Source organism: Carassius carassius, chromosome 5 (genome assembly GCF_963082965.1).
Source record: "Carassius carassius chromosome 5, fCarCar2.1, whole genome shotgun sequence".
NCBI classification, from domain to species: Eukaryota; Metazoa; Chordata; class Actinopteri; order Cypriniformes; family Cyprinidae; genus Carassius; species Carassius carassius.
The window spans coordinates 12,832,248-12,858,587 of record NC_081759.1 but is presented as its reverse complement, the minus strand read 5'-3'; the positions used below and the strand labels follow the sequence as shown (position 1 = coordinate 12,858,587).

Genomic DNA, 26,340 nt, shown 5'->3' with positions numbered 1-26,340 from the left:
TTACAACCTTTTGGGACACTGTTTATAAAGTTTATAAGTTATATAAAGCACTGATTATAAACACTGGAAGGTTTCCAAATAATGAACCAGTAGGCTATACTTTTAATAGATGTGCACTAATTGAAGCTGTATTTTTCCAATGTATTTGTCTGAAAGTATGTTTTGTCTTCTCTTTTAAAAGTCAGACAGAGGGAATTGGATGAGGCTCTTATAAACATGGTGGTGAAGGATCTGCAGCCCTTCACCATCGTGGACGATGAGGGATTCAGGGCATTTGTGAACAAGCTTGATCCAAGCTATGTCCTCCCATCCCGGAAGGTGCTTAAAATAATGGTCAGCGAAAAGTACAACAAAGCCAAGGAGAAGACAATGGAGGACCTACAAAAGGCCAAATTTGTTAGCCTTACAGCTGACATGTGGTCCTCCATTAATATGGATGGATATCTTGGTGTGACTTGCCATTACATAACACCAGAGGCAAAAATGGCAACTGTTGTACTGGGTGTAAGGAGGTTTTACCAAACCCACACAGCCCAGCATCTCATGGAGGCTAAAGCCTTGCTAATGGCTGAGTGGGGAATAACCTCCAAAGTTCAGTGCATGGTGACTGACAATGCATCTAACATGATCCTAAGTGCCCAGCTACTCCACCTTCGCCATGTCTCATGTTTTGCTCATACTTTAAATTTGATTGTGAAAAAGGCACTAGATCAAACCCCAGTCATCAATGAAATACGCCAGAAGGCCAGAAAGATAGTGGGGTTGTTCAGATCCAGCTGCAAAGCAAAGGACAAGCTTGTGGAGATGCAGAGCTTGATGGGAAGACCAACTCTGAAACTGATACAGGAGGTTGACACGAGATGGAACAGCACATTTGACATGCTACAGCGCTTGTATGACCAACGTGAACCAGTGGCTGCTGCACTTTCCAACTTAAACAATGATACTGCTCCCCTGACAAGTATTGATTATGACATTATTGAACAATCATTGTCAATACTGCAACCATTCAAACTCGCAACAACAGAGATGTCAGAGGAAAAGAGAGTGTCTGCTTCAAAGCTTATACCACTGTACAGGATGTTGCAGCACAAGCTTGCACAGAAAAAAGGAAATGCAACGCAGGAATCAACTGTTTAATTAGGTAGGCCACAATGACCGTACTACCCATGTGATTGGCCATAACTGTCATATTATTGTCATTATTATAAATATGTGTTTCTCCTGTTTTGGCTCATAGGCTCATATCTGCAAGAAGGTCTGCACTCCAGATGTGGAGGTTATGAGAGTTTTAGAGCCTTGGCACTGGCTACACTGCTGGACCCAAGGTTCAAAAATGTGGCATTTGGAAATGCTGCCAAAGCCCAGGAAGCTGAAAAGCATATCACACTGGAGTGTGCTTCACTGATGCGTTCAAACACAAATCCTGGTGAGCAGTTTCAGTCTGTGTTATGTTATGTAATCTGAATCATGTAATATAATATATCCTTCATATATGCCGTCAGTTTAGGATTTGTTACTAATTGCTGTTTTCATTTTTATTCAGACTCAGAAATGTCAACATCACACCATCATCATCACCATCACCATCACCATCAACACCTGTAGAAACACAGGACAGTTTATGGGAACTTTTTGATACTCGCATCCATCAAACCAAGATGATACACAATGCTACAGCTGATGCCACAGTGGAAGTGAAAAAATACATCAACGATGCGTATTTGCCCAGAACTCATGATCCACTAACTTACTGTAAAGAGAGAGCAGTAATCTTTCCTCATTTGTATGTCCTTGCTAAAAAATATCTTTGTATGCCAGCAACAAGTGTCCCTTGTGAGAGGATTTTTTCAAAGGCTGGAGAAATTATCTGTAAAAAAAGAAGTAGGCTAAGTCCTTCCACAGCAGATAAATTAATATTTTTGAATAAAAATCTCTAAAAAAGTGAGACATTATGGCTTGATTTCTTTTATTAATATTCATTTTTCATGAACCAAAATAACATTATGCACAGTGAGGAGCCTATAGGTTACAAGCTTCACATATTAGAACATTATAATGATAAAAAAACAACACATTTTTTTAATGGCTCGTCAAGGTTGTTTCAGATCAACACCTGCAAGTGACCACTAGGTGTCACCGTTGAGACGGGTGTCGGATTGATTCGAAGCCTCAAAACAATATGGCACATTTGGTTCAACTGTTTCATTGGTTCACGAGGCCTCGATTTTGCCATCACTATTCAGGTGTGCCTTTATATTCATCCACAGGTGTGCCACCAATTAACTCAGGTGGACTCAATTAACCTATCAGAAGGTTCTTAAGCTCAGAATGTTATCATCTGGAGTTTTCTTTTTGTTTAACGACACATTAAACTTAGTGTATGTATACTTCTGACTTTGATGAAAGTGATAAAAAAAAATACATAAAAGTTCTCCCTCGCTCAATTCTGACATTTAACAAATGCAAAAAATGTTAATATTTTTTTATCTAAAACAGAAAATTTTTACTCTGATTTAATGTATGACAGTAAAGAAATATAAGCTTTTGTGTTTTTTTCTTAAGTGTATGTTAATATCTGGTTTCATACTGTATGTCTCAGCGTTACCATCTGGACAGAACTATTGTTCCAGCCACCAAAGACAGATTCGCAAATAACCTGCCTAAAACACACATGAACTAGACGAAATGACTGGCAACATGGACACTATTTTCTCTAATCATCATTAGAAGAATGGCATCTACGCTAATATTAGTCTGTTTCTCTCTTATTCCGAGGTCACCGTAGCCACCAGATCCAGTCTGTATCCAGTTCAGAGGGTCACTACAGTCACCCGGATCCAGTACGTATCCAGACCAGATGGTGGATCAGCACCTAGAAAGGACCTCTACATCCCTGAAAGACAGCGGAGACCAGGACAACTAGAGCCCCAGATACAGATCCCCTGTAAAGACCTTGTCTCAGATGACCAACAGGACAAGACCACAGGAAACAGATGATTCTTCTGCACAATCTGACTTTGCTGCAGCCTGGAATTGAACTACTGGTTTGTCTGGTCAGAGGAGAACTGGCCCCCCAACAGAGCCTGGTTTTTCAATGACGAACTGCCTTTAACTGTCATTTTGCATTATTGACACAGTTTTCCTAATGAATGTTGTTCAGTTGCTTTGACACAATGTATTTTGTTTAAAGCGCTATATAAATAAAGGTGACTTGATTGACTCTAATACATTCGAAGTTGTTGCCCCCATCAAATTGAAAAAGGTTAGAGAAAAACGTACTGTCCCATGGTATAACAGTAATACTCACTCTCTCAAGAAAGAAACTCGTAGTCTTGAACGCAAATGGAGAAAAATGTAACTTGGAAGATTTTACAATTGCATGGAAAAACAGTATGTCCAGCTATATATAGGCTCTAAAAACTGCTAGGGCAGAGCATATACACAAACTCATAGAAAATAACCAAAACAATCAATTTTTATTTAGCACAGTGGCTAAATTAACAAATAACCAGACACCACTGGATTCAAATATTCCATCAATGTTTAATAGTAATGACTTTATGAATTTCTTCACTGATAAAATAGATAACATTAGAAATACAATAGCGAATGTAGATTCTACAGCGTCTTACACTTCAGTTTAATCCATCACACCCAAAGATAAACTGCAGTGCTTTACAACTATAGGACAGAAAGAGCTAAATAAATTTAACACTGCATCTAAACCAACAACATGTTTATTAGATCCTGTACCCACTAAATTACTGAAAGAGTTGTTACCTTTAGCCGAAGAACCACTTCTCAATATTATTTACTCGTCGTTATCTTTAGGTCACGTTCCAAAACCATTTAAGCTGGTTTAGATCCTACCTGTCCGATCACTACCATTTTGTTTAATTGGGAGTCATCTCATTTATCACCAGTAAAATATGGAGTGCCACAAGGATCCGTCCTGTCTCCTATTTTCAATATACATGTTGCCCTTTGGTAATATTATATATATAAAAAAAAAAACGGGATTAGTTTTCACTGTTATGCTGATGATACTCAGCTATATACCTCAACGAGACCAGATGAAATTTCTAAATTATCTAAGCTAACAGAGTGTGGTAAAAATGTAAAAGATTGGATGACCAATATTTTCTCCTATTAAATTCGGATAAGACAGATATAGCAACTAGATGGATGCACTGCTACTTCCTCTACAGTCAAAAATCTGGGTGTTATATTAGACAGCAACTTGTCTTTTGAAAATCATATTTCCCATGTTACAAAAACTGCATTCTTCCATCTTAGAAACATTGCCAAGCTACAAAACATGTTACCGGTTTCTGGTGCAGAAAAGCTAGTTCATGCATTCATGACCTCTAGACTGGACTATTGTAATGCACTTCTAGGTGGTTGTCCTGCATCTTCAATAAACAAGTTGCAGGTAGTCCTTACCAGGTCAAGAAAATATGATTGTATTACCCCAATTTTATGGTCTCTGCACTGGCTACCTATTAACTTGCGTATCAGTTACAAATTATCATTACTTACCTTTAAGGCCCTTAATGGTTTAGCTCCCGAGTACCTAACTAGCCTTATACCATGTTACAATCCATCACGCTCCCTAAGGTCACAAAACGCTGGACTTTTGGTAGTTCCTAGGATAGCAAAGTCCACTAAAGGAGGTAGAGCTTTTTCACAGTTGGCTCCCAAACTCTGGATACCTTCCTGATAATGTTCAGGGTTCAGACACACTCTCTCCGTTTAAATCTAGATTAAAAACGCATCTCTTCCACCAAGCATTCAAATAATGTATCTCTTAAATTGTGACTGCAGTTGTATCTGATCAAATGCGCATACTTATTCTTTAGCTTGGGTTAAACAAATTAATTTTACTTTGTTGGAACAACAGCAATGCTAATGATGTCTCTATTTGTTTCTATGTTTTGCCACGGGATTTACATACTGTGGTAACTAGGATTTACACATGCTTCAGTCTGGATCCAGAACACCAGAGAAGAGATGATGCTGACCCCTCAGAGGACCCCAGATGATGCTAACCCTGAATCAACAAACAGAACTAACAAATATTGCTACAAGTGTGACTGCATCATATAATAATTGCTGTTAATAATGTTCATCGTCTGGCTGACTACGTCTTGTATTAATTTTTCTTAAAAGTCCTGTCATATGCACACAAACTGACAGTCACCACTTATAAGCTACTACTAAATATTGTAGAAACAACTTTCTGTAAAGTTGCTTTGTAATGATTTGTATTGTAAAAAGCGCTATACAAATAAACTTAAATTGAATTAAACTTGAATCGAAAAGAAAAACAGTTTTAGGCTCTAAAGAAAACATATGGGCAAAACGGACACTATGCTACCCAATTAACCTTTACACATCTGAGATTTTAACTAATTTTATTCCTATATATTACAGTGACAAGAGACGGTGAGTTATCACAAACCTTGTCCATTCACATATTTATGCATTTAAATGTTCGTATGGTAATAGCTAAAAAAAAAAAAAAAAAGTATAAGTACAAGGATCAAAGTGAGGATATTCAGCAGTGTCCAACCCAACCAGATAAATAAATTATTCGGAATATGAACTCAGACAAACATCACATGTATGAGTCTATTACACATGATTGTTTGGGAGTGCATGTCACAGTTTGGTTAGAGTTGCCCTTGACGTAAAGAGGAAGACACACTTGGAACTTGTGTGCACATAGTATTGTAGGAATTTTTTTCCAAACAAAATTCATGTTAAACTCACTTTGACAAAGATTTTAAGACAAACAAGACGACTAAACATTAAATGACTGGGACCCAAACGACAATATTAAACATCCAAGTTCACATTACCAATACAAATCATAGTCAACTTTCCATGTGGGTTTTCAAGTTTTTCCCAGGACATCCCTCTAACTGAGTGCTTGTTATGGTAAATGAAACCAAACATGACACAAGTGTGAAAGGTAAATAGGATTGTAATGCATTTCAAAAACAGGTAGACTTAAAGATGACATCCCTTCACCCCAAAGGCGTATTCCCCAACACTGAAACCCCAAAAAGAAAAGGAAAAAGTTAAATAAAAATAAAAATCAAACACTTTATTCATGTCCTTCAGTCAATAATGGCATTGCACACACACAAATACTGGTGGTTTGGCTTTATACTTATGAAGGTATGGCAGGTGAATGACTGTGCTAGGTTGAGCACAAGAAGTCCAACTGGGAGAAAAGGAAGAAGGGTAGTGCAGTGAAGAGGTCCGTATTCCATCTCATCATCAGTTGTACAGCAGTTTTGTCCCTCTTTGGCGGCTAATACGTCATGACAGAAGGGCAGATAGAACAAGCGAGCGCATGACTGTCAATACTCATATGCAGTCCACAGAGAAAGAGTTCTGATGACATCATGTATGTGTTTTTCTTCATTAAACACACATCCATAGCAGCAGGTGGAGCCTTTAAGACCTCCCTCTGAACAACAAAAAACTAAATTTCCCATAATCCCCATAGGCAAGTTGTGGAGATATGAAAGTTCTGGGAAGTAGGTTTTACCATCAGGGCCATCCAACCCACCAAAATTGTCCCCTATCATAGCAGTCAGTTTTTGAATTTCAACTCAGTCTCACCCCACACCCACTGTGACCACCGTTCTTCAAACTGGGATTGAGGGGGATCATCGCTCGGGCTCAGACTCCAGAGCCAGAACCCGTTTACGCTCACGGCACTGTTTCTTATGGGCTGGCCAATCTCTCTGTTGGCACTGTGAGCCACAGTAACGTGCCACTTGGCATCGGCCACAGATGTTGAACTCCCTCAACTGCAAAGGTACAAAAACAGAGACACTATAACAGAATTGTCACAACTCAAATAAATGATAAACACAAACATGTCAAAGTGACAACTGGTTGCAAAACGTATGGTCAGTATAGCCAATTAAGAGTGTAATTTCTCAGAACATGGTGTATAGTTCTGCACAACAAAAAGATTTTCATACAATACATTCTGCCCTGCTTCTTGTGCTATTTTGCACACCAAGTAATTTTCTACCATAAATATATGAAAACTGAATTTCTCAATATTTAGATTTTTTTGCACTCTCATATTCCAGATATTCAAATAGTTGTATCTCTGCGAAATATTATCATTAATTATGTGTTATATATACACACACACACTATATATATATATATAAAAACACACATACACACATATATATATATATATATATATATATATATATATATATATACATACACACACACATATATACATATATACATATATATATATATATATTAGACTGTATAAAAGCATGGACAGTGTCCATGACGTCACCCATAGGTTTCCGAAGAGAGTTTTTGAAACTGGTTCCTGAAACCACGCCCACCTAGCGCAACAGCAGTGACAGCAGCGACATTCCACCTGTCACTCAAGTGGCCATGCCCTTAATTATACAGAACTTTAAGGCATAATATAATTTGAATGGATGAGTTATAAAAAAAAAAAAAAAAAAATTCACCCCCCTCACAGATGTCATGAATGGTAAAATTAGCTATATAGACCAAAATAATTTTTTTTGCACCAACCCTTCAGCGGCCAGTCGACGAATAACAGTGTTAGTCACATCCGTATGGGCTTCACGAGAGAGAGAGCGCGATGTTGCCGCTATATATATATATATATATATATAGCGGCAACATCCTTCCATATATCTATATATATATATATATATATATATATATATATCTCTCTCTCTCTCTCTCTCTCTCTCTCTCTCTCTCTATATATATATATATATATATATATATATATATATATATATATATACACACAGTACAGACCAAAAGTTTGGAAACATTATTTTTTTTTATGTTTTTGTATAAAAATGTAACAAATAAAGATAACTAACAAATGTAACAAACAATGCTGTTCTTTCAATTTATCCCCCCTAAAAAACCTGAAAAATATTCACAGCTCTTTTCAACATTAATAATAATAATGATAATAATAATAATAACAACAAATGGTTTTTGTAGAAAATAAGATTGTTAAAAGGATTTCTGAAGGATTGTGTGCTTTGATTGTTCCTGATAAACTGTTTAACTGCTCCCCCAAATTGGATATTAAATTATGTTGTGGGATAATTAAATATATTCTTAATAAACTACAAACAAAATTATATACATTTATTTTATTCTCACATTCTTTCTTGTAACTCTTCCCTCTCAGCGACACAAGCTGACTTAAAGGCTCATTATGCAGCTCATTATGCAGGCCTTTGTCTTCTCAGGTATAAATCACAATGATATTCATGATAGTTGACACCTACTCGCATATGAATTTTACCAACAAAAAGTGTCTTAGAAAATTTAAATCAATATATTGTTTTCTGTAAGTGTGTAAACAAGATGATTTTCACATAATTTAGAAAGAAAAATTCTAGGCTACAAGCTCCAGTTCTCAAAAGTCCCGGGAACCAATGTTCTGTATGTGTTTTATTGCCTTATTCAAGTGATTTAACATTTTTAGTTTTTCACTAACCACGCATAACTTTTTTTCTCAAAAATACAATCATGAAACATACATGCATACGTATATACAGTACATGCATTTCACATATTGTTAAAGCCCAGTTTGTGCTGATTACAGTGAGATAAGACTTTACCCATTTAGATATTTATAAGAAATAAAAAAAAGCACAAATGTCAGGGCATGACAAAACTTCTCCAGGCCCCAAAAATACCCTTGCATGTGCTTCAGCATGGAATATATTAAGGCTCATTATGGATGTATATTTAATATAAACCTGCGATTAGTTGAATAATGTAACGAATCATGACAAATGAATGACTAGTAACTAGAAAAATCTTTCGTGGGAGGCAGACCCTCCAGACATCTCTGTTCAAGCTTTTAAAGCATTTTATACGCATTTGCATAGATTATTCTTTCAGAAGGGTCCGTAATGGAGAGATGCACAAAAACAAAAATTGAAATAAAATTTATATTTTATGATTTGAGAATGGCCAGCCCTTCTCTGCAGATATTGTGCTTCTGGCTTGTGCATTTTAAATCATAAAGTGTACAAAATATAATGTCTCCCAAAACCGCCAACGCTCCACTCAGGGCTCCCATAGTTCTGATTGAGCTCAACCCTCCCCCCGTGCATCTGAGACATGCTGCCGAGCAGAGTATGAGCAGAGCAGTGTTATTCTGACTGGAGCGAGGAGCGGATTTTTTAAAAAGTCAGAGCGTCGTGGTTTTCACTGGCTCCAAGAGGCTAGTTCTCAAGGAGTGTGTCTGTTCCTTTTACTGATTATTTACAGGTTAAAGCATGATTTGAACAGATACAGCACATTCTCACACAATCGCTGTCGCAATGCATTCAAACAAATGTAACTGATTTTGAAATCTGTAAGAAATACTTCGATCTGTAGATAAAATAACTGACAAAAATGTACTGTTATTTTCATCACAAACAAAATTTGCACAGCAGAAAGCAGCAATTATACCTTTTAATGCTGACAATTAGTTTGGCATTTGGTAGGAAAAAAAGTTTGCACACAATAGCCTAATCACCTTTGAAACTCCTGTAATTTTATTTATAAATTTTTAAGCCCTCCAGCTGAACTGAATTCGGTCTGTTTTTTGGCTGTGATGAACGGTTGTCATGTTACTGGGTTAAAATATGCCTGCACTCACAGCAACCTTACGGTTTTTATTCATTATTTCCTCGCAACCCATATTATTTTCACTAGACTAAAATAACAAAATATCAATTGATAATTAATAATTTTTCGAAAATCATTGTTATTTGTGAACGTAGGCGTTTGAGGCAGGCTTTAAGACCAAGCGGACTCCCCTGCAGCTGCTCCCGCTTAACAGCGAGCGTGACTCACGCTAACTGACTCAGCTTCACCGTCCGCGGTTTGATTTTATAAAATCAGTTTTGAGGCGAATACAACTTATTGATCACGAGCCCAACATTTAGCAACGCAGAAAAACATTCAGTCTACCTGAAGGAAGACACATTTCATTGAGCTAATGCTGTTAAATAGAGAGTAAAAAAAAAAAGCCTAATGTAGGCTATTCTTAACCGTGGAGCTCATTATATTGAAGTACAAATCCAAACACCAGAAGCATCCTACCCTCTCTAAGTGTTCTTTAAGTGTCACGGTTTAAAAAATGCATCAAAGAAATGTTTCATAGATCTTCAATTGTTATGCTTTAAAATCCCATGACATTTATAAATTCATAGTATTTTCCCCTCCTAAATTACTACCCCAATTCTAGAATGGTAAAATGTATTCAGACCAATGGCATTTATGACATTTTTTGAATAATTGTAGCCTACATAAATGGGTGAATCAAAACAAAAATGATAACTTTTTGACTGCAGGCAGATATAGGCCTATATTATTCATATTATTAAGAATAAATACTTGTTTTCTTCAAGAATAAACATGATAAAGAATAAAAGAAAGAACCTCTATTAGCCCTTATTTTACATTTCTGAAGATAATTGGCAACTCTAATGATGATGGAATTATCTTTTGACTCCCTGACGGCACCTTCCTTCAAAACAGAGGATGTAGGACATATGCGAGCGAATAATAGATTTAAAAAAGAAAAAAGTGGGGGCTTTGTTTCAGAAAACGAATACAGCTCGTAAAAAATGTTATGATGAAAAAGTCATGCTAACACTTCAAAGAAATAATTGAAGCAATTAAAACTTTTTTAAAATACTAGATTCAACTTGAATTTCAATACTATTAAACTGACTTTAAAATCTGAAAGAGTTTATAAGTCGAAATGGTAAAATGTCACAGTGCATGTTAAATAGTCTAAATGAACTTGTATCTTGTATTGTATCTGAAGACCTTGATTGCATTTCAGCATAAAACTAACAATATATTTTGACTGAAAAAACTTTAGTTTTTATTTTTTTTATTAACAATTCCTGTATAAAATATAGAGATGTTCTGAGACAGCTGTATATACTACTAGCCCTGTGTAAATTGCTAGAATTATTTTATGGTGTGCTTAAGACTTATCCCTTAATAAAACATGAACAAATACATGGTGAACTACTGTATTACAGTATCTTTATTATCTGACATGAATTTGACAGTAATATTATTTATTTTCTTAAGCGAAAAAGAACTTCAAATGCAGCCAAAAATCGAACTAGGGTTGGGAATCGTTAGAAATTTTCCGGTTCTGATTCCGGTTCCACCTAACGGTTCCGGTTCTGATTCCGGTTCCATTAAAATCATTAAACAATTATTAAGAAATAGTGGTAAGGAAAGATGCACAATACTCAACTACTCAATGCTCAATACTGTTTATTACTTACTGTCAACTTAATTTAAAGGTTGGCAATGTCAAAATGCAACATATATTACAGTGTAAAGATCTTCATAAGTAGGGTGGGGTATTTTTAGAAATTTTTTTGGTTCGGCTCCTGGTTTCATTTAAATTAACTATGTTTTTTACTATTTTACCTTCACTGAATGTAGCGTTGCTGGAAGGTAGTAAGTAATGTTGAGTAATGCTAGTCCATCAATCAGCATGTGTTTCAAAGTTGATGTTTTTTACACTATCAATAACATTTTGCTTTTCAAGCAGGAATAAGCTTGTTGGCCAAATAGTCCTTTGAGGGCTGAGACACTTGTTAATTTCCCTTAATTAATGAAATATAATGGTTCACACTCTCCATAAAGTCCCTATTTTACAAATAATAATGCAGTCAGGAGATGGTGTGATGCAATGAGTGGTTTCCGCATTTTTAAACATTTAGAATGCATTAAAATAAATATTTTCTATCACTTTGTTTATCACTCTTGAAATGACCTGCACACTAAATAATCTAGCCCTCATACTTGCATAACAATACCAGTCTATTTATTTAGTGGTCCAAGTTGAAGCCAGTATGTATATTAATGACAATATGGGACAAATATAATGCAATTTAGTGGCGGCAGGTGCAGCGCGCTGCCGTTAGATGTACAGTCAGACAAAACGATGTGCAGTTATCAAAGGCATGAGTGCACATACAGTCGTGGGAAACGATGTGCTCGGCAATTAAAGACGCGACAGCTCAACGAGTCTGTGGATGCGCCGCGCGTCATTGGAATCAATGTGCTCAGTAATTAAAGAGGCAGAGAGGCGTGTCTGTTATTCGGTTCGTGACATCCTTTACGGCAGCGGTTCTCAATTCCAGTCCTCGCGCCCGACTGCTCTGCATATTTTGCAGGTTTCTCTGTTAACACACCTGATTCAGATAATCAGCTCGTTAGAAATTAACTCCGTGCATGAACTGTGTTCCAATTGTTCATTGCTCCCTACTCCCTGAGCAGGGGAAATCTGTTGAAGTTTACCTCACATCGAAACATGCATTCACTGATTTGTGCTGTGCAGCGTCTTTAAACATGGACAACTGTGACATCATATACCTCTGTAAATCAATACAATTTAAATTCACGTGTTGCGCACTTCAATGCACTTTGATTGGAACATATAGCTACGTTCGCTTCGAACTGGAATCATGGCTGAATATCCTGTGATGTCCACTTCGCAGGGCACTTATGTTCGAATAGAACAAATGTCTGAAGCGCTAAGAGAAACGTTCAAAATGTGCAGAGCAGTGGGGCGCGAGGACTGCAATTGAGAACCGCTGCTTTACGGGAAACACCGAATATTCAGAACACCGGCGTAAGGCTGCTCACAGCGCTTGGTCACGTGTTGCACCAGAACCGTTTTCGGAACCGAAACTTAGAAATTGCTCACGGTTCCGGTTCTTTTCAAAGAACAAAACCGGTTCTGAAAGCTAGCGGTCATAACTAACGTTAGGTCTTGAAAATGGTATCGGATCGGTATATGGGTTCATGTACTCGCTGATGCCAGAATTTGTTGTGGTATCGGTGATATTTCCGATACTATAATCGGAATCGGAACAACTCTAATAAAATGTGACAGCAACCTTTATATCAAACATTTTGAAAACACAGCTGAGCAACTTGGGAGGCAGGTTGAGCGCGCGTAGTGAATGCGCATGCATTTTCAGATGCAATGGAGAAAAAAAAAAGCTGGATAAAAACATACACAAAACTTGTAAATAGTTAACAACATAGCCTAGATTAGGCTCACACTCTGTTCTTAAGTATATAATGTAAATTTGTTAACCCACAATACCCCTGACAATAGGTTTGCTGCATTTTTCAATTTTTTTTATAAACACTGTAAATAATAAATTAAGTTTATGAGAGTTGCATTCTATTACATTCAAAAATAATAACAGCAGGCCTAACAATGCCATAGGCTAATGTACCAAAAGGATATTTTTAGTTCCCTTCACTTTACAAATCCTTTAAATTTAACAAATCAGAACAGAACAAGAATTACAAATATATAATTCTAATGGAAAATATCATTGCAGTGAAGTGAAGTGACATTCAGCCAAGTATGGTGACCCATACTCAGAATTTGTGCTCTGCATTTAACCCATCCGAAATGCACACACACAGAGCAGTGAACACACACACACACACTGTGAGCACACACCCGGAGCAGTGGGCAGCCATTTATGCTGCGGCGCCCGGGGAGCAATTGGGGGTTCGATGCCTTGCTTTAAGTCGTGGTATTGAAGGTGGAGAGAGAACTGTACATGCACTCCCCCCACCCACAATTCCTGCCGGCCCGAGACTCGAACTCACAACCCTTCGATTGGGAGTCCGACTCTCTAACAATTAGGCCACGACTTCCCTATATAATAATATAGGCTTTAAAAAAAAAAAAAAAAGCGATCGGTGTATTTGTGGTTTGCGTATACACACATATATACACATACATAAATATATACATATTTGCATTTGCATTGCATTTATTCATTTAGCTGATGCTTTTATCCAAAGCGACTTACAATTACTATATATGTCAGAGGTCGCACGCCTCTGTTTTAAGTCTTCTTTTTATTTTACAATTACAGTTCGCAATCTGTCCCTTTGCACCCTTTACACGCGTACGTATATATACACGTGTGTGTGTGTGTATATGTGTGTATATATACACACATATATAGATATGACACACACGCGCACACACACAGCACGTACATATACATATATATACACATATACATACACACATATATACATATATACACATATATATATATACACATATACACACACACACATATATATATTTGGGGTGTCCCCGACTAAGGATTTTCATAGTCGAATCGGAATAGTCGAATCATATGTTTGGGGGCGAGGCAAAATGCATTGAGTCAAGTCAATTCGACAGCCATAATTACTGATGTTAACACACAGGGAAAATGTGTAACAAATGCCTCGCAGATACAAATGGGGTAAATAATATTTTAATGTTTTGATTAAAATATAGTTAACACTAAACGTCAGCGAAACCCTAACAATTCACAATTTTTACAATAGTGCTCTCATTATAAAGTTAGCCTATATGACAGTTTATTTCTGTTTTGAGCTGCACGCACTGAAGATGACCAGTAGAGTGACGCATTGGTAGCAAGTTTTTAATCAATGGGATTAAACTCATAATTTCATGTGGAATAAAATTCATTTATACAACATACGTTAATATTAGGACTTACAGTCTATCCGCAAAAAGAGCCCGAATGCAAATAAACGTGTCTGCGCGGCTCTGAATGAAGTAAGTTTGTGGACACGTTCTTCGCGAAACAGTGTGCAGAAACACTGCAGCTAAACTCTAAAAATTCATAGCATTTTATTATAATGGTGTTCTCATTATAATGGTATGTGTGTGACAGTCCCAGTCATAGTTATTAATAGTCTGCTTTGTCCTGCTCGTGCTGCGCGATAAAGAGATAATCACCGTAATACTACAATGAAGCGCTAGACTCTACCAAACGCATTTTATATCAGGTTAAATAATATATCGCCGATATATATAAACCGGCTGAAATGTTTTGAAATAACTTTTGAAAAAATCCAGTCTCTACCCGTGTCAGTTTGAGTCTTGGTAAAGTTTTAAATCCCTGCCTCCAAGATGCTCCTCTGTCGGTCACGGATTATGGAAAGTGAAACACAAATCTATAGGTGTGGTTGGATTTATTCAGCACTTTAAAATATTTATTTGAAGCTTCTTTCTTTTCAGATTCTTATTAACGGCTTTATCATTATTGGCTGCATATTAACTTATTGGGAGAAAACCGCATGTTCTATGTGAAATCAGACATATGAGCTTCCCCATATAGACAGAATGGCATAATCATAACAGCCCGGGAATATTCGACTGTGAGATTGGTAGTGGAATCAGGCTCCTCGAATCGAAGCATCGAATCGTTGACTATTCGGGGTCATATATATACAGTTGTGGCCAAAAGTTTTGAGAATTACATAAATATTAGTTTTCAAAAAGTTTGCTGCTAAACTGCTTTTAGATCTTTGATTCAGTTGTTTCTGTGATGTACTGAAATATAATTACAAGCACTTGATACATTTCAAAGGCTTTTATTGACAATTACATGACATTTATGCACAGAGTCTTTGCAGTGTTGGCCTTATAGGGCTTTTTCAGGACCTTTGCAATTCGACTGGGCATGCTCTCAATCAACTTCTGGGCCAAATCCTGACTGATAGCAACCCATTCTTTCATAATCACTTCTTGGAGTTTGTCAGAATTAGTGGGTTTTTGTTTGTCCACCCGCCTCTTGAGGATTGACCACAAGTTTTCAAAGGGATTAAGATCTTAACATTCTGGTCCCCGAGCCACTTAGTTATCACTTTTGCCTTATGGCACGGTGCTCCATCATGCTGGAAAATGCATTGTTCTTCACCAAACTGTTGTTGGATTGTTGGAAGAAGTTGCTGTTGGAGGGTGTTTTGGTACCATTCTTTATTCATGGCTGTGTTTTTGGGCAGAATTGTGAGTGAGCCCACTCCCTTGGATGAGAAGCAACCCCACACATGAATGGTGTCAGGATGCTTTACTGTTGGCATGAAACAGGACTGATGGTAGCGCTCACCTTTTCTTCTCCGGACAAGCCTTTTTCCAGATGACCCAAACAATCAGAAAGGGGCTTCATTGGAGAATATGACTTTGCCCCAGTCCTCAGCAGTCCATTCACTATACTTTCTGCAGAAGATCAATCTGTCCCTGATGTTTTTTTTTGGAGAGAAGTGGTTTCTTTGCTGCCCTTCTTGACACCAGGCCATCTTCCAAAAGTCTTCGCCTCACTGTGCGTGCAGAAGCTCTGCACTGGCGGCACTCCGATCCCGCAGCTGAATCCTCTTTAGGAGATGATCCTGGCGCTTGCTGAACTTTCTTGGCCGCCCTGAAACCTTCTTTACAAGAATTGAACCTCTTTCCTTGAAGTCCTTGATGATCCTATAAATTGTTGATTTAGGTGCAATCTTAGAAGCCACAATATCCTTGCCTGTGAAGCCATTTTTATGCAACGCAATGATGGCTGCACGCGTTTCTTTGCAGGTCACCATGGTTAACAATGGAAGAACAATGATTTCAAGCATCACCCTCCTTTTAACATGTCAAGTCTGCCATTCTAACACAATCAGCCTGACATAATGATCTCCATTCTCAAAACTTTAGGCCACGACTACGATATATATATATATGCACACACATACACACACACACACACCTAAAGGATTATTAGGAACACCATACTAATACTGTGTTTGACCCCCTTTCGCCTTCAGAACTGCCTTAATTCTATGTGGCATTGATTCAACAAGGTGGTGAAAGCATTCTTTAGAAATGTTAGCCCATATTGATAGGATATAGCATCTTGCAGTTGATGGAGATTTGTGGGATGCATATCCAGAGCACGAAGCTCCCGTTCCACCACATCCCAAAGATGCTCTATTGGGTTGAGATCTGGTGACTGTGGGGGTTATTTTAGTACAGTTAACTCATTGTCATGTTCAAGAAACCAATTTGAAATGATTCAAGCTTTGTGACATGGTGCATTATCCTGCTGGAAATAGCCATTAGAAGATGGGTACATGGTGGTCATAAAGGGATGGACATGGTCAGAAACAATGCTCAGGTAGGCCGTGGCATTTAAACGATGCCCAATTGGCACTAAGGGACCTAAAGTGTGCCAATAAAACATCCCCAATTCAATTACACCACCACCACCAGCCTGCACAGTGGTAACAAGGCATGATGTAAGAATTTTCATCAAGCACGGTGAGTAATGGCTTCTCCCGTCATTGTTACTTGCACCTCTTGCCACATGTACAGTTTATCCATCTCTGTCGCTGATGAGGGATTCACATGTGATAAATGCAGGGAAATAGTTAGGCTGACAGAGAAGATTTCAGAATTAGAGACACGCATCCAAACTTTAATTGAGGACAGTAAGAATGTTAGGGCTCTAGATACGGCTTTGGATGCGTCTAGCTCAGGGATTCCTGTACATTGTTCGGTTCTGGAAACAGAGCCCCTGCAGCAGGGCAACTGGGTGACGGTGAGGCAGCGTAGTCGTGGGTCAAAACACCGCTCTTCTGTTCCAATCAAAACATTAAACAGGTTCTCCCCACTCCCCGGGAGCCAGAGCGCCTGACATCTTGGCAAATTTAAAAGTGCTGGCTAATGCTAAACGTAAATGCAGTAAGATTGTTATTCATGCCAGCGCTAATGATGTTCGACTTCGCCAGTCGGAGATCACTAAAAATAACATTAAAGAGGTGTGTGAACTTGCAAGTACGATGTCAGACACTGTAATATGCTCTGGTCCCCTCCCTGCTTACCGTGGTGATGAGATGCATAGCAGATTGTCATCACTCAATGGCTGGATGTCTAAGTGGTGCCCACAGAATAACATAGGTTTCATAGACAATTGGACAAGCTTTTGGGGCAGACCTGACCTGTTTAAAAGAGATGGTCTTCATCCCTCCTGGGGTGGTGCCACTCTTCTCTCTAGAAATATGGCAAATAGTCTTAGTGTTTATACTTGACTAACTGGGGCCCAGGTCAGGAAGCAGACAGACTGGCTAAACCGACCGTCTGCTAGCCGCCTCCCGTCACAGAGGTCAGTTAATTCTCAGCACATCGAGACTTTTTTACCTAGATATCACACTATAGAGACTGTGTCTGTTCCCCGAACTAGAAAAAACAAAAAAAACGTCCAAACCAAGTTAAGATTAACAATTTAATTGAGGTTCAACAAATAAAAAACAGAAGCAATATGGATAAACAAATGATAAAGCTTGGCTTATTGAATATCAGATCCCTTTCTACGAAAACACTTTTTGTAAATAATATGATCACTGATCATAATATAGATGTACTCTGTTTGACAGAAACCTGGCTAAAACCTGATGATTACATTATTTTAAATGAGTCCACCGCCCAAGATTACTGTTATAAACATGAGCCGTGTCTAAAAGGCAAAGGTGGAGGTGTTGCTTCAATTTATAACAACGTTTTCAGGATTTCTCAGAGGGCAGGCTTCAAGTATAACTCGTTTGAAGTAATGGTGCTTCATATAACATTATCCAGAGAAACAAATGTTAATGATAAATCCCCTGTTATGTTTGTACTGGCTACTGTATACAGGCCACCAGGGCACCATACAGACTTTATTAAAGAGTTTGGTGATTTTACATCCGAGTTAGTTCTGGCTGCAGATAAAGTCTTAATAGTTGGTGATTTTAATATCCATGTTGATAATGAAAAAGATGCATTGGGATCAGCATTTATAGACATTCTGAACTCTATTGGTGTTAGACAACACGTTTCAGGACCTACTCATTGTCGAAATCATACTCTAGATTTAATACTGTCACATAGAATTGATGTTGATGGTGTTGAAATTATTCAGCCAAGTGATGATATCTCGGATCATTATTTAGTTCTGTGCAAACTTCATATAGCCAAAATTGTAAATTCTACTTCTTGTTACAAGTATGGAAGAACCATCACTTCTAACACAAAAGACTGCTTTTTAAGTTATCTTCCTGATGTAACCAAATTCCTTAGCATAACCTCAGAACAACTTGATGATGTAACAGAAACTATGGACTCTCTCTTTTCTAGCACTTTAAATAAAGTTGCTCCTTTACGCTTAAGGAAGGTTAAGGAAAACAGTTTGACACCATGGTATAATGAGCATACTCGCACCCTAAAGAGAGCAGCCCGAAAAAATGGAGCGCAGCTGGAGGAAAACAAAACTAGAGGTATTTCGTATTGCTTGGCGGGAAAGTAACATATCCTACAGAAAAGCATTAAAAACTGCTAGATCCGATTACTTTTCTTCTCTTTTAGAAGAAAACAAACATAACCCCAGGTATTTATTCAATACAGTGGCTAAATTAACGAAAAATAAAGCCTCAACAAGTGTTGACATTTCCCAACACCACAGCAGTAATGACTTTATGAACTACTTTACTTCTAAAATTGATACTATTAGAGATAAAATTGCAACCATTCAGCCGTCAGCTACAGTATCACATCAGACAGTGCACTATAGACCCCCTGAGGAACAATTCCACTCATTATCTACTATAGGAGAGGAAGAATTGTATAAACTTGTTAAATCATCTAAACCAACAACATGTATGTTAGACCCTATACCATCTAAGCTCCTAAAAGAGGTGCTTACAGAAGAGATAGATCCTCTTCTGACTATTATTAATTCCTCATTGTCATTAGGATATGTCCCCAAAACCTTCAAACTGGCTGTTATTAAGCCTCTCATCAAAAAACCACAACTTGACCCCAAAGAACTAGTTAATTATAGACCAATCTCGAATCTCCCTTTTCTGTCCAAGATACTAGAAAAGGTGGTATCCTCACAATTATATTCCTTCTTAGAGAAAAATGGTATATGTGAGGATTTCCAGTCAGGATTTAGACCGTATCATAGTACTGAGACTGCTCTCCTTAGAGTTACAAATGATCTGCTCTTATCATCTGATCGTGGGTGTATCTCTCTATTAGTTTTATTGGATCTTAGTGCTGCGTTTGACACAATTGACCACAACATTCTTTTGCATAGACTTGAACACTTTGTTGGCATCAGTGGAAGTGCATTAGCATGGTTTAAATCGTACTAATATGACCGCCATCAGTTCGTAGCAGTGAATGAAGATGTATCCTATCAATCACAAGTGCAGTATGGAGTACCTCAAGGCTCAGTACTAGGGCCGCTACTCTTCACGCTTTATATGTTACCCTTGGGAGATATCATCAGGAAACATAGCTTTCACTGTTATGCTGATGATACTCAGCTCTATATTTCTTCGCAGCCCGGTGAAACACACCAATTTGAAAAACTAATAGATTGCATAGTCGATATAAAAAAATGGATGACGAGTAATTTCTTACTGCTAAATTCTGAAAAAACAGAGGTGTTAATTATAGGACCTAAAAACTCTGCTTGTAATAACCTAGAACACTGTCTAAGACTTGATGGTTGCTCTGTCAATTCTTCGTCATCAGTTAGGAACCTAGGTGTGCTATTTGATCGCAATCTTTCCTTAGAAAGCCACGTTTTTAGCATTTGTAAAACTGCATTTTTCCATCTCAAAAATATATCTAAATTACGGCCTATGCTCTCAATGTCAAATGCAGAAATGCTAATCCATGCATTTATGACCTCAAGGTTAGATTATTGTAATGCTTTATTGGGTGGTTGTTCTGCACGCTTAGTAAACAAACTACAGCTAGTCCAAAATGCAGCAGCAAGAGTTCTTACTAGAACCAGGAAGTATGACCATATTAGCCCGGTCCTGTCAACACTGCACTGGCTCCCTATCAAGCATCGTATAGATTTTAAAATATTGCTTATTACTTATAAAGCCCTGAATGGTTTAGCACCTCAGTATTTGAATGAGCTCCTGTTACATTATAATCCTCTACGTCCGCTACGTTCTCAAAACTCAGGCAATTTGATATTACCTAGAATATCAAAATCAACTGCGGGCGGCAGATCCTTTTCCTATTTGGCGCCTAAACTCTGGAATAACCTACCTAACATTGTTCAGGAGGCAGACACACTCTTGCAGTTTAAATCTAGATTAAAGACCCATCTCTTTAACCTGGCATACACATAACATACTAATATGCTTTTATTATCCAAATCCATTAAAGGATTTTTAGGCTGCATTAATTAGGTAAACCAGAACCTGAAACACTTCCCATAACACCCTATGTACTTGCTACATCATTAGAAGAATGGCATCTACGCTAATATTTGTGTGTTTCTCTCTTGTTCTGAGGTCACCGTGGCCACCAGATCCAGTCTGTGTCCAGATCAGAGGGTCACTGCAGTCACCCGGATCCAGTACGTATCCAGATCAGATGGTGGATCAGCACCTAGAAAGGACCTCTACATCCCTGAAAGACAGCGGAGACCAGGACAACTAGAGCCCCAGATACAGATCCCTTGTAAAGACCTTGTCTCAGAGGAGCACCAGGACAAGACCACAGGAAACAGATGATTCTTCTGCACAATCTGACTTTGCTGCAGCCTGGAATTGAACTACTGGTTTCGTCTGGTCAGAGGAGAACTGGCCCCCCAACTGAGCCTGGTTTCTCCCAAGGTTTTTTTCTCCATTCTGTCACTGATGGAGTTTCGGTTCCTTGCCGCTGTCGCCTCTGGCTTGCTTAGTTGGGGACACTTCATCTACAGCGATATCGTTGACTTGATTGCAAATAAATGCACAGACACTATTTAACTGAACAGAGATGACATAACTGAATCCAATGATGAACTGCCTTTAACAATCATTTTTGCATTATTGACACACTGTTTTCCTAATGAATGTTGTTCAGTTGCTTTGACGCAATGTATTTTGTTTAAAGCGCTATATAAATAAAGGTGACTTTGACGGATCCACGTTCTCATTCGGTTTACGCCAAATTCTGACTCAACCATCTGAATGTCTCAACAGAAATGGAGACTTATCAGACTAGGCAACATTTTTCCAGTCTTCAACTGTCCAATTTTGGTGAGCTTGTGCAAATTGTAGCCTCTTTTTCCTATTTGTAGTGGAGATGAGTGGTACCCGGTGGGGTTTTATGCTGTTGTAGCCCATCCGCCTCAAGGTTGTGTGTGTTGTGGCTTCACAAATGCTTTGCTGCATACCTCGGTTGTAACGAGTGGTCATTTCAGTCAAAGTTGCTCTTCTATCAGCTTGAATCAGTAGGCCCATTCTCCTCTGACCTCTAGCATCAACAAGCCATTTTCGCCCACAGGCGAAAAGGGTTTGTAAACCATAGAAATGGTTGTGTGTGAAAATCCCAGTAACTGAGCAGATTGTGAAATACTCAGACCGGCCCGTCTGGCACCAACAACCATGCAACGCTCAAAATGGTTTAAATCACCTTTCTTTACCATTCTGACATTCGGTTTGGAGTTCAGAAGTTGTCTTGACCAGGACCACACCCCTAAATGCATTGACGCAACTGCCATGTGATTGGTTGATTAGATAATTGCATTAATGAGAAATTGATAAGGTGTTCCTAATAATCCTTTAGGTGAGTATATAGACACACACACACACACACACACACACACACACATAAAACGCTTTCTCACTTGAATTAACCCCTTACCAGTCACCCCCCATTTTTTGGCATGGAGAAATGACATACCCAAAAATAAAAAGGTTTCTGCTCATGATTCTTTCTGATAGATACATAATCAACATTTGTTCACAAAGCTGACACTTCTAAGTTTACTGGTCAGGACTCAGAATCACTCAGACTGTTATGATAAGAGATATATAAGCTCAAACATAAAAACAATAAAAACACAAAAAAATGTTTTAAATGTATTAAAAAAAAATTGTTGATGTAGGATATGAGTTAATAAACACAGTGTAGCTAAAGCCACAAGTCTACCAAAGCTTTATATGAAAATTTCATAATCTAATCTGTAAAACTGAATTTTATGAAATATTTTCTAAGGCCATGTCGTGCGTTTTTAGAGAAGGCTAATAATCTGATTGATTAATGGCACTTGTCATCTCTAAAATCTCACATGTAAACACTCCTGTGTGTGTGCTTTGTCTGTTTTTGCCTCTTAAACTCCCCCATTCATGATTCTATTGTTCTCACCAAACGAGTCTTTCACACCTTCGCCAGGTATGACACATTATCCGCATTAATTCTTTTATCATTATTCGTTTGTTTTTATTCCACCTTTATTAGCCTTTGTAACAAAGTTTGTTGTAGAATTTCAAGCTTTACAATCCACTAAACTGCTATCTCACTTCAGTCTCCGTATGCATTTAGCCCTTATTTATCAAAAGTCTTAATATAAAAAAAAAAAAAAAAATTCTTACAAACTTACGTGAATTATTGTGACAAATGTATTATGAAGAAGAAATGCACCTGCTATTAGTATGCATTAGAGCTAACGTTAGCATCAAGCTACATCAGACAATTTATGAAATTATTAGTACACTTCTACTTAAAACTCACTTTAAACCCCGATCGAGTGTTTGTAATAACTTCCTTTTGCGGTCACGGGTGGAATTTGGTCGTTTACTGTTGTAAAAATATGCTATTTACATCGCTGCACAAGTTAGCATTTCAGATGTACATTTTCGAATGTATTTTATAAAAACGCCCCAGATCTCAAGAAAATCTCATACCAAGCTTTACTATCATAATCTCTGGTTTATTATTCGCATATTTCGTGTGTACAGTGTTGTTATGAGCAGACATGAACCAGGAAGTGTACAGGAAGCATGTGACATGAAGTGGCGGTGTCCGGTTATGACACTGTAAAGATTGACAAGGTGAAGGACCAATCAGAGTCTGTCTGACACCCAGCACGAGCACTGAGGAGCAAATACAGAGACAGCGCTGGGAGAGGCTGTTTATCATCAGATCGTGTAAATCAGTGGAAAATGAATCGAAATGACGATTCTGTCTGAAGAAATATGAAGTAAACATCAGTAAATATATCTATATATCTCCGCAGATATGCATCTTTGGTCTATAAATCCTTATTGACGCTGTTTAGTGAGTCAATGGGAACAAATAAACCGCTGCTGACGTGACTGAATATGAATGAGTGGTGAATTTCTATTCAAAATGTGGCATAATACAGATTTATTATTTTGCACTCCTGACATAAATTACTAAATAACTGTCACTGCAACAATGTTTTGTCAAAACATTGGTAAAATATCAAAGCTAGAGTCTTTAAACTTTCAAATGATGCACAGTTTGTCCAGATCAAGTAAGAGAGTGATGTATAATGTGCTGTGAAGGTGCTATCGCCGATCCTTGCAAGCAAAGGGGTTAATGAAACATGGACAATTGCCAAAATTCAGAAAGGTAATAAAAACCTCTTCAAAGTAGACCATGTGTTGTTTTTGCTATTTTTGGACCAAAATGTATTTTCGATGCTTCAAAAAATTCTAACTGACCCTCTGATGTCACATGGACTACTTTGAAGATGTTTTTATTACCTTACTGGACATGGACAGTATACCATACACACACTTCAATGGAGGGAAAGAAAGCTCTCGTACTAAATCTAAAATATCTTAAACTGTGTTCCGAAGATGAACGGAGTTCTTACGGGTTTGGAACGACATTAGGGTGAGTTATTAATGACATAATTTTCCTTTTCGGTCGAACTAACCCTTTAAATAAGTCAACGGAACGAATTAACAAGTTGTAGGAATGAATAGTCTATCTGTCACACTGTCCCGCATCCCTCAAAGCGCAGTTATCTGATGAAATTACTTAGTTAATACAGCCGCGTTTCCACCGCAGGAACTTTACCCAGGAACTAGGGACTTTGGGCTTGTACTCTGTGTGTTTCCACCACAAGAACCAGGAACTAAAAGTTCCAGGTAAAAAAATTGCCCCTCAGAAAGTCCCTGCTGGCGAAGTAGTACTTTTTTTTTTTAAAGTTCCTGAACTTTTGGGGACGGGACTTGGGCGCTAAACATGCTGATTGGTTGAGTTCACGCAGCATTGTGATTTCAACCACCATTTATTCTGATCATTTTAAAAATATTTCAGTTATTGATTCATGAAATGTAATTTTAAAAGTACTTCAGGCGAGAATTTAGTTGTTAAACTCAAATCTGTGGTTTATTTATAAATACAGCGCCTATTTAAAAATGTGTTTTGCCGATTTCGGAGACTGTAAGCTCAACGTGATCAGCGGGGACTCAGTGATCATGTATCCGCCTAGAGCAGTCTCACCTCGGTTAGTCCTTCTGATATGTGCCACTGGCTCTGATGTCTCTTTAGTGGTTAAACATAAAATATAATTCGTTTTGGGTAAATCTAACAGGCAATCTTTGGTCTTTATTCAATTTATTTATATGTTAAAATGAAAATAAAAAGAGCCAATTGATATAATATTTAGTTTCATTGTAATGGCTGTACACATTTCCCTGAACTAAGAACATTTATGTGGCTATTATTATGTTCAAATGAAAAAAGGAAGGAGGCGGTGGAATTTGATATCCTTTTTCATTTTAATGTAAATATACAGAGAGGAAAATTCCAATAAGGCGAGCTGACTGATGTTATCAAGTAGTTTTGCAGAATAACCGGATATGTGTCGTCACAGACATCACACTCCCGAGTCAAATGCGCAAAGTCTGAACTACCGAGGATGCAAGTCCAAAATTTGCGTACTTTGTATTGAGAAACGCGCGCAGACCTACGTCACCAGACTATTTGTCTAATCTTCCAGGTACTTTACACCGCAGGGGTTAAAGCAAAAAAAAAAAAAAATCCTGAGCCTGAACTTTTTTTCCGGGGCGGGGCGGGGCAGCACATGCAAAGCATGCAATGACTGTGACAACTTTAACATTTAAAGTATACTATGGCAAACTTATTGCTTTCTTTATTCAAACTGATTTTCTTTTTCATGAATATATGATTGACCTGAAGAATGAAAGCTGCATCATACACTTGGAAAATGAGCTATATCATCGCTTAGTGGTGTGACAAACTTAGCGAATGAGATGAGACAAAGTACAGATACCTGGTTAACTAGAATGTGACAATTTTAATACTGTTTTTAAGAAGTTTAATAAAATTTTTGTCTTTTTATTAAAAAAACTAAAGCAATGCAGTTGTATTTAGAAATATTTTAACTAATCTAGGGCTGTAACTAATGATTCTTTTGGGAATCAATTAATCTACAGATTATTTTGACAACTGAGTAATCTTTTTTTGTAACAAAAATATTTAAGTGAAAACTAGGCTTTATTATGACTATTTATATATAAACTAAAAATGAGGCAATAATAATTGGCTCAAATAAAACATCAAAACCAAAAAATTACAAGATTGTATTGAACAACACTGTTAAAATACAA

General features: G+C 37.7%; 1 protein-coding gene across 1 annotated transcript in view; it reads right to left on the bottom strand.

Annotated features, from left to right (window-relative positions):
* Positions 1-5,384: 5,384 nt before the first annotated feature.
* The window catches only part of LOC132140805 (zinc finger MYND domain-containing protein 19-like), a 61,257-nt gene continuing 40,301 nt past the window's right edge, over positions 5,385-26,340 (bottom strand). Inside the window, exon 6 of the mRNA XM_059549798.1 lies at positions 5,385-6,827. Within this exon, the coding sequence (XP_059405781.1) occupies positions 6,684-6,827 (144 nt within the window). The 3' untranslated portion in view covers positions 5,385-6,683. The remainder of the gene's footprint in view (positions 6,828-26,340) is intronic.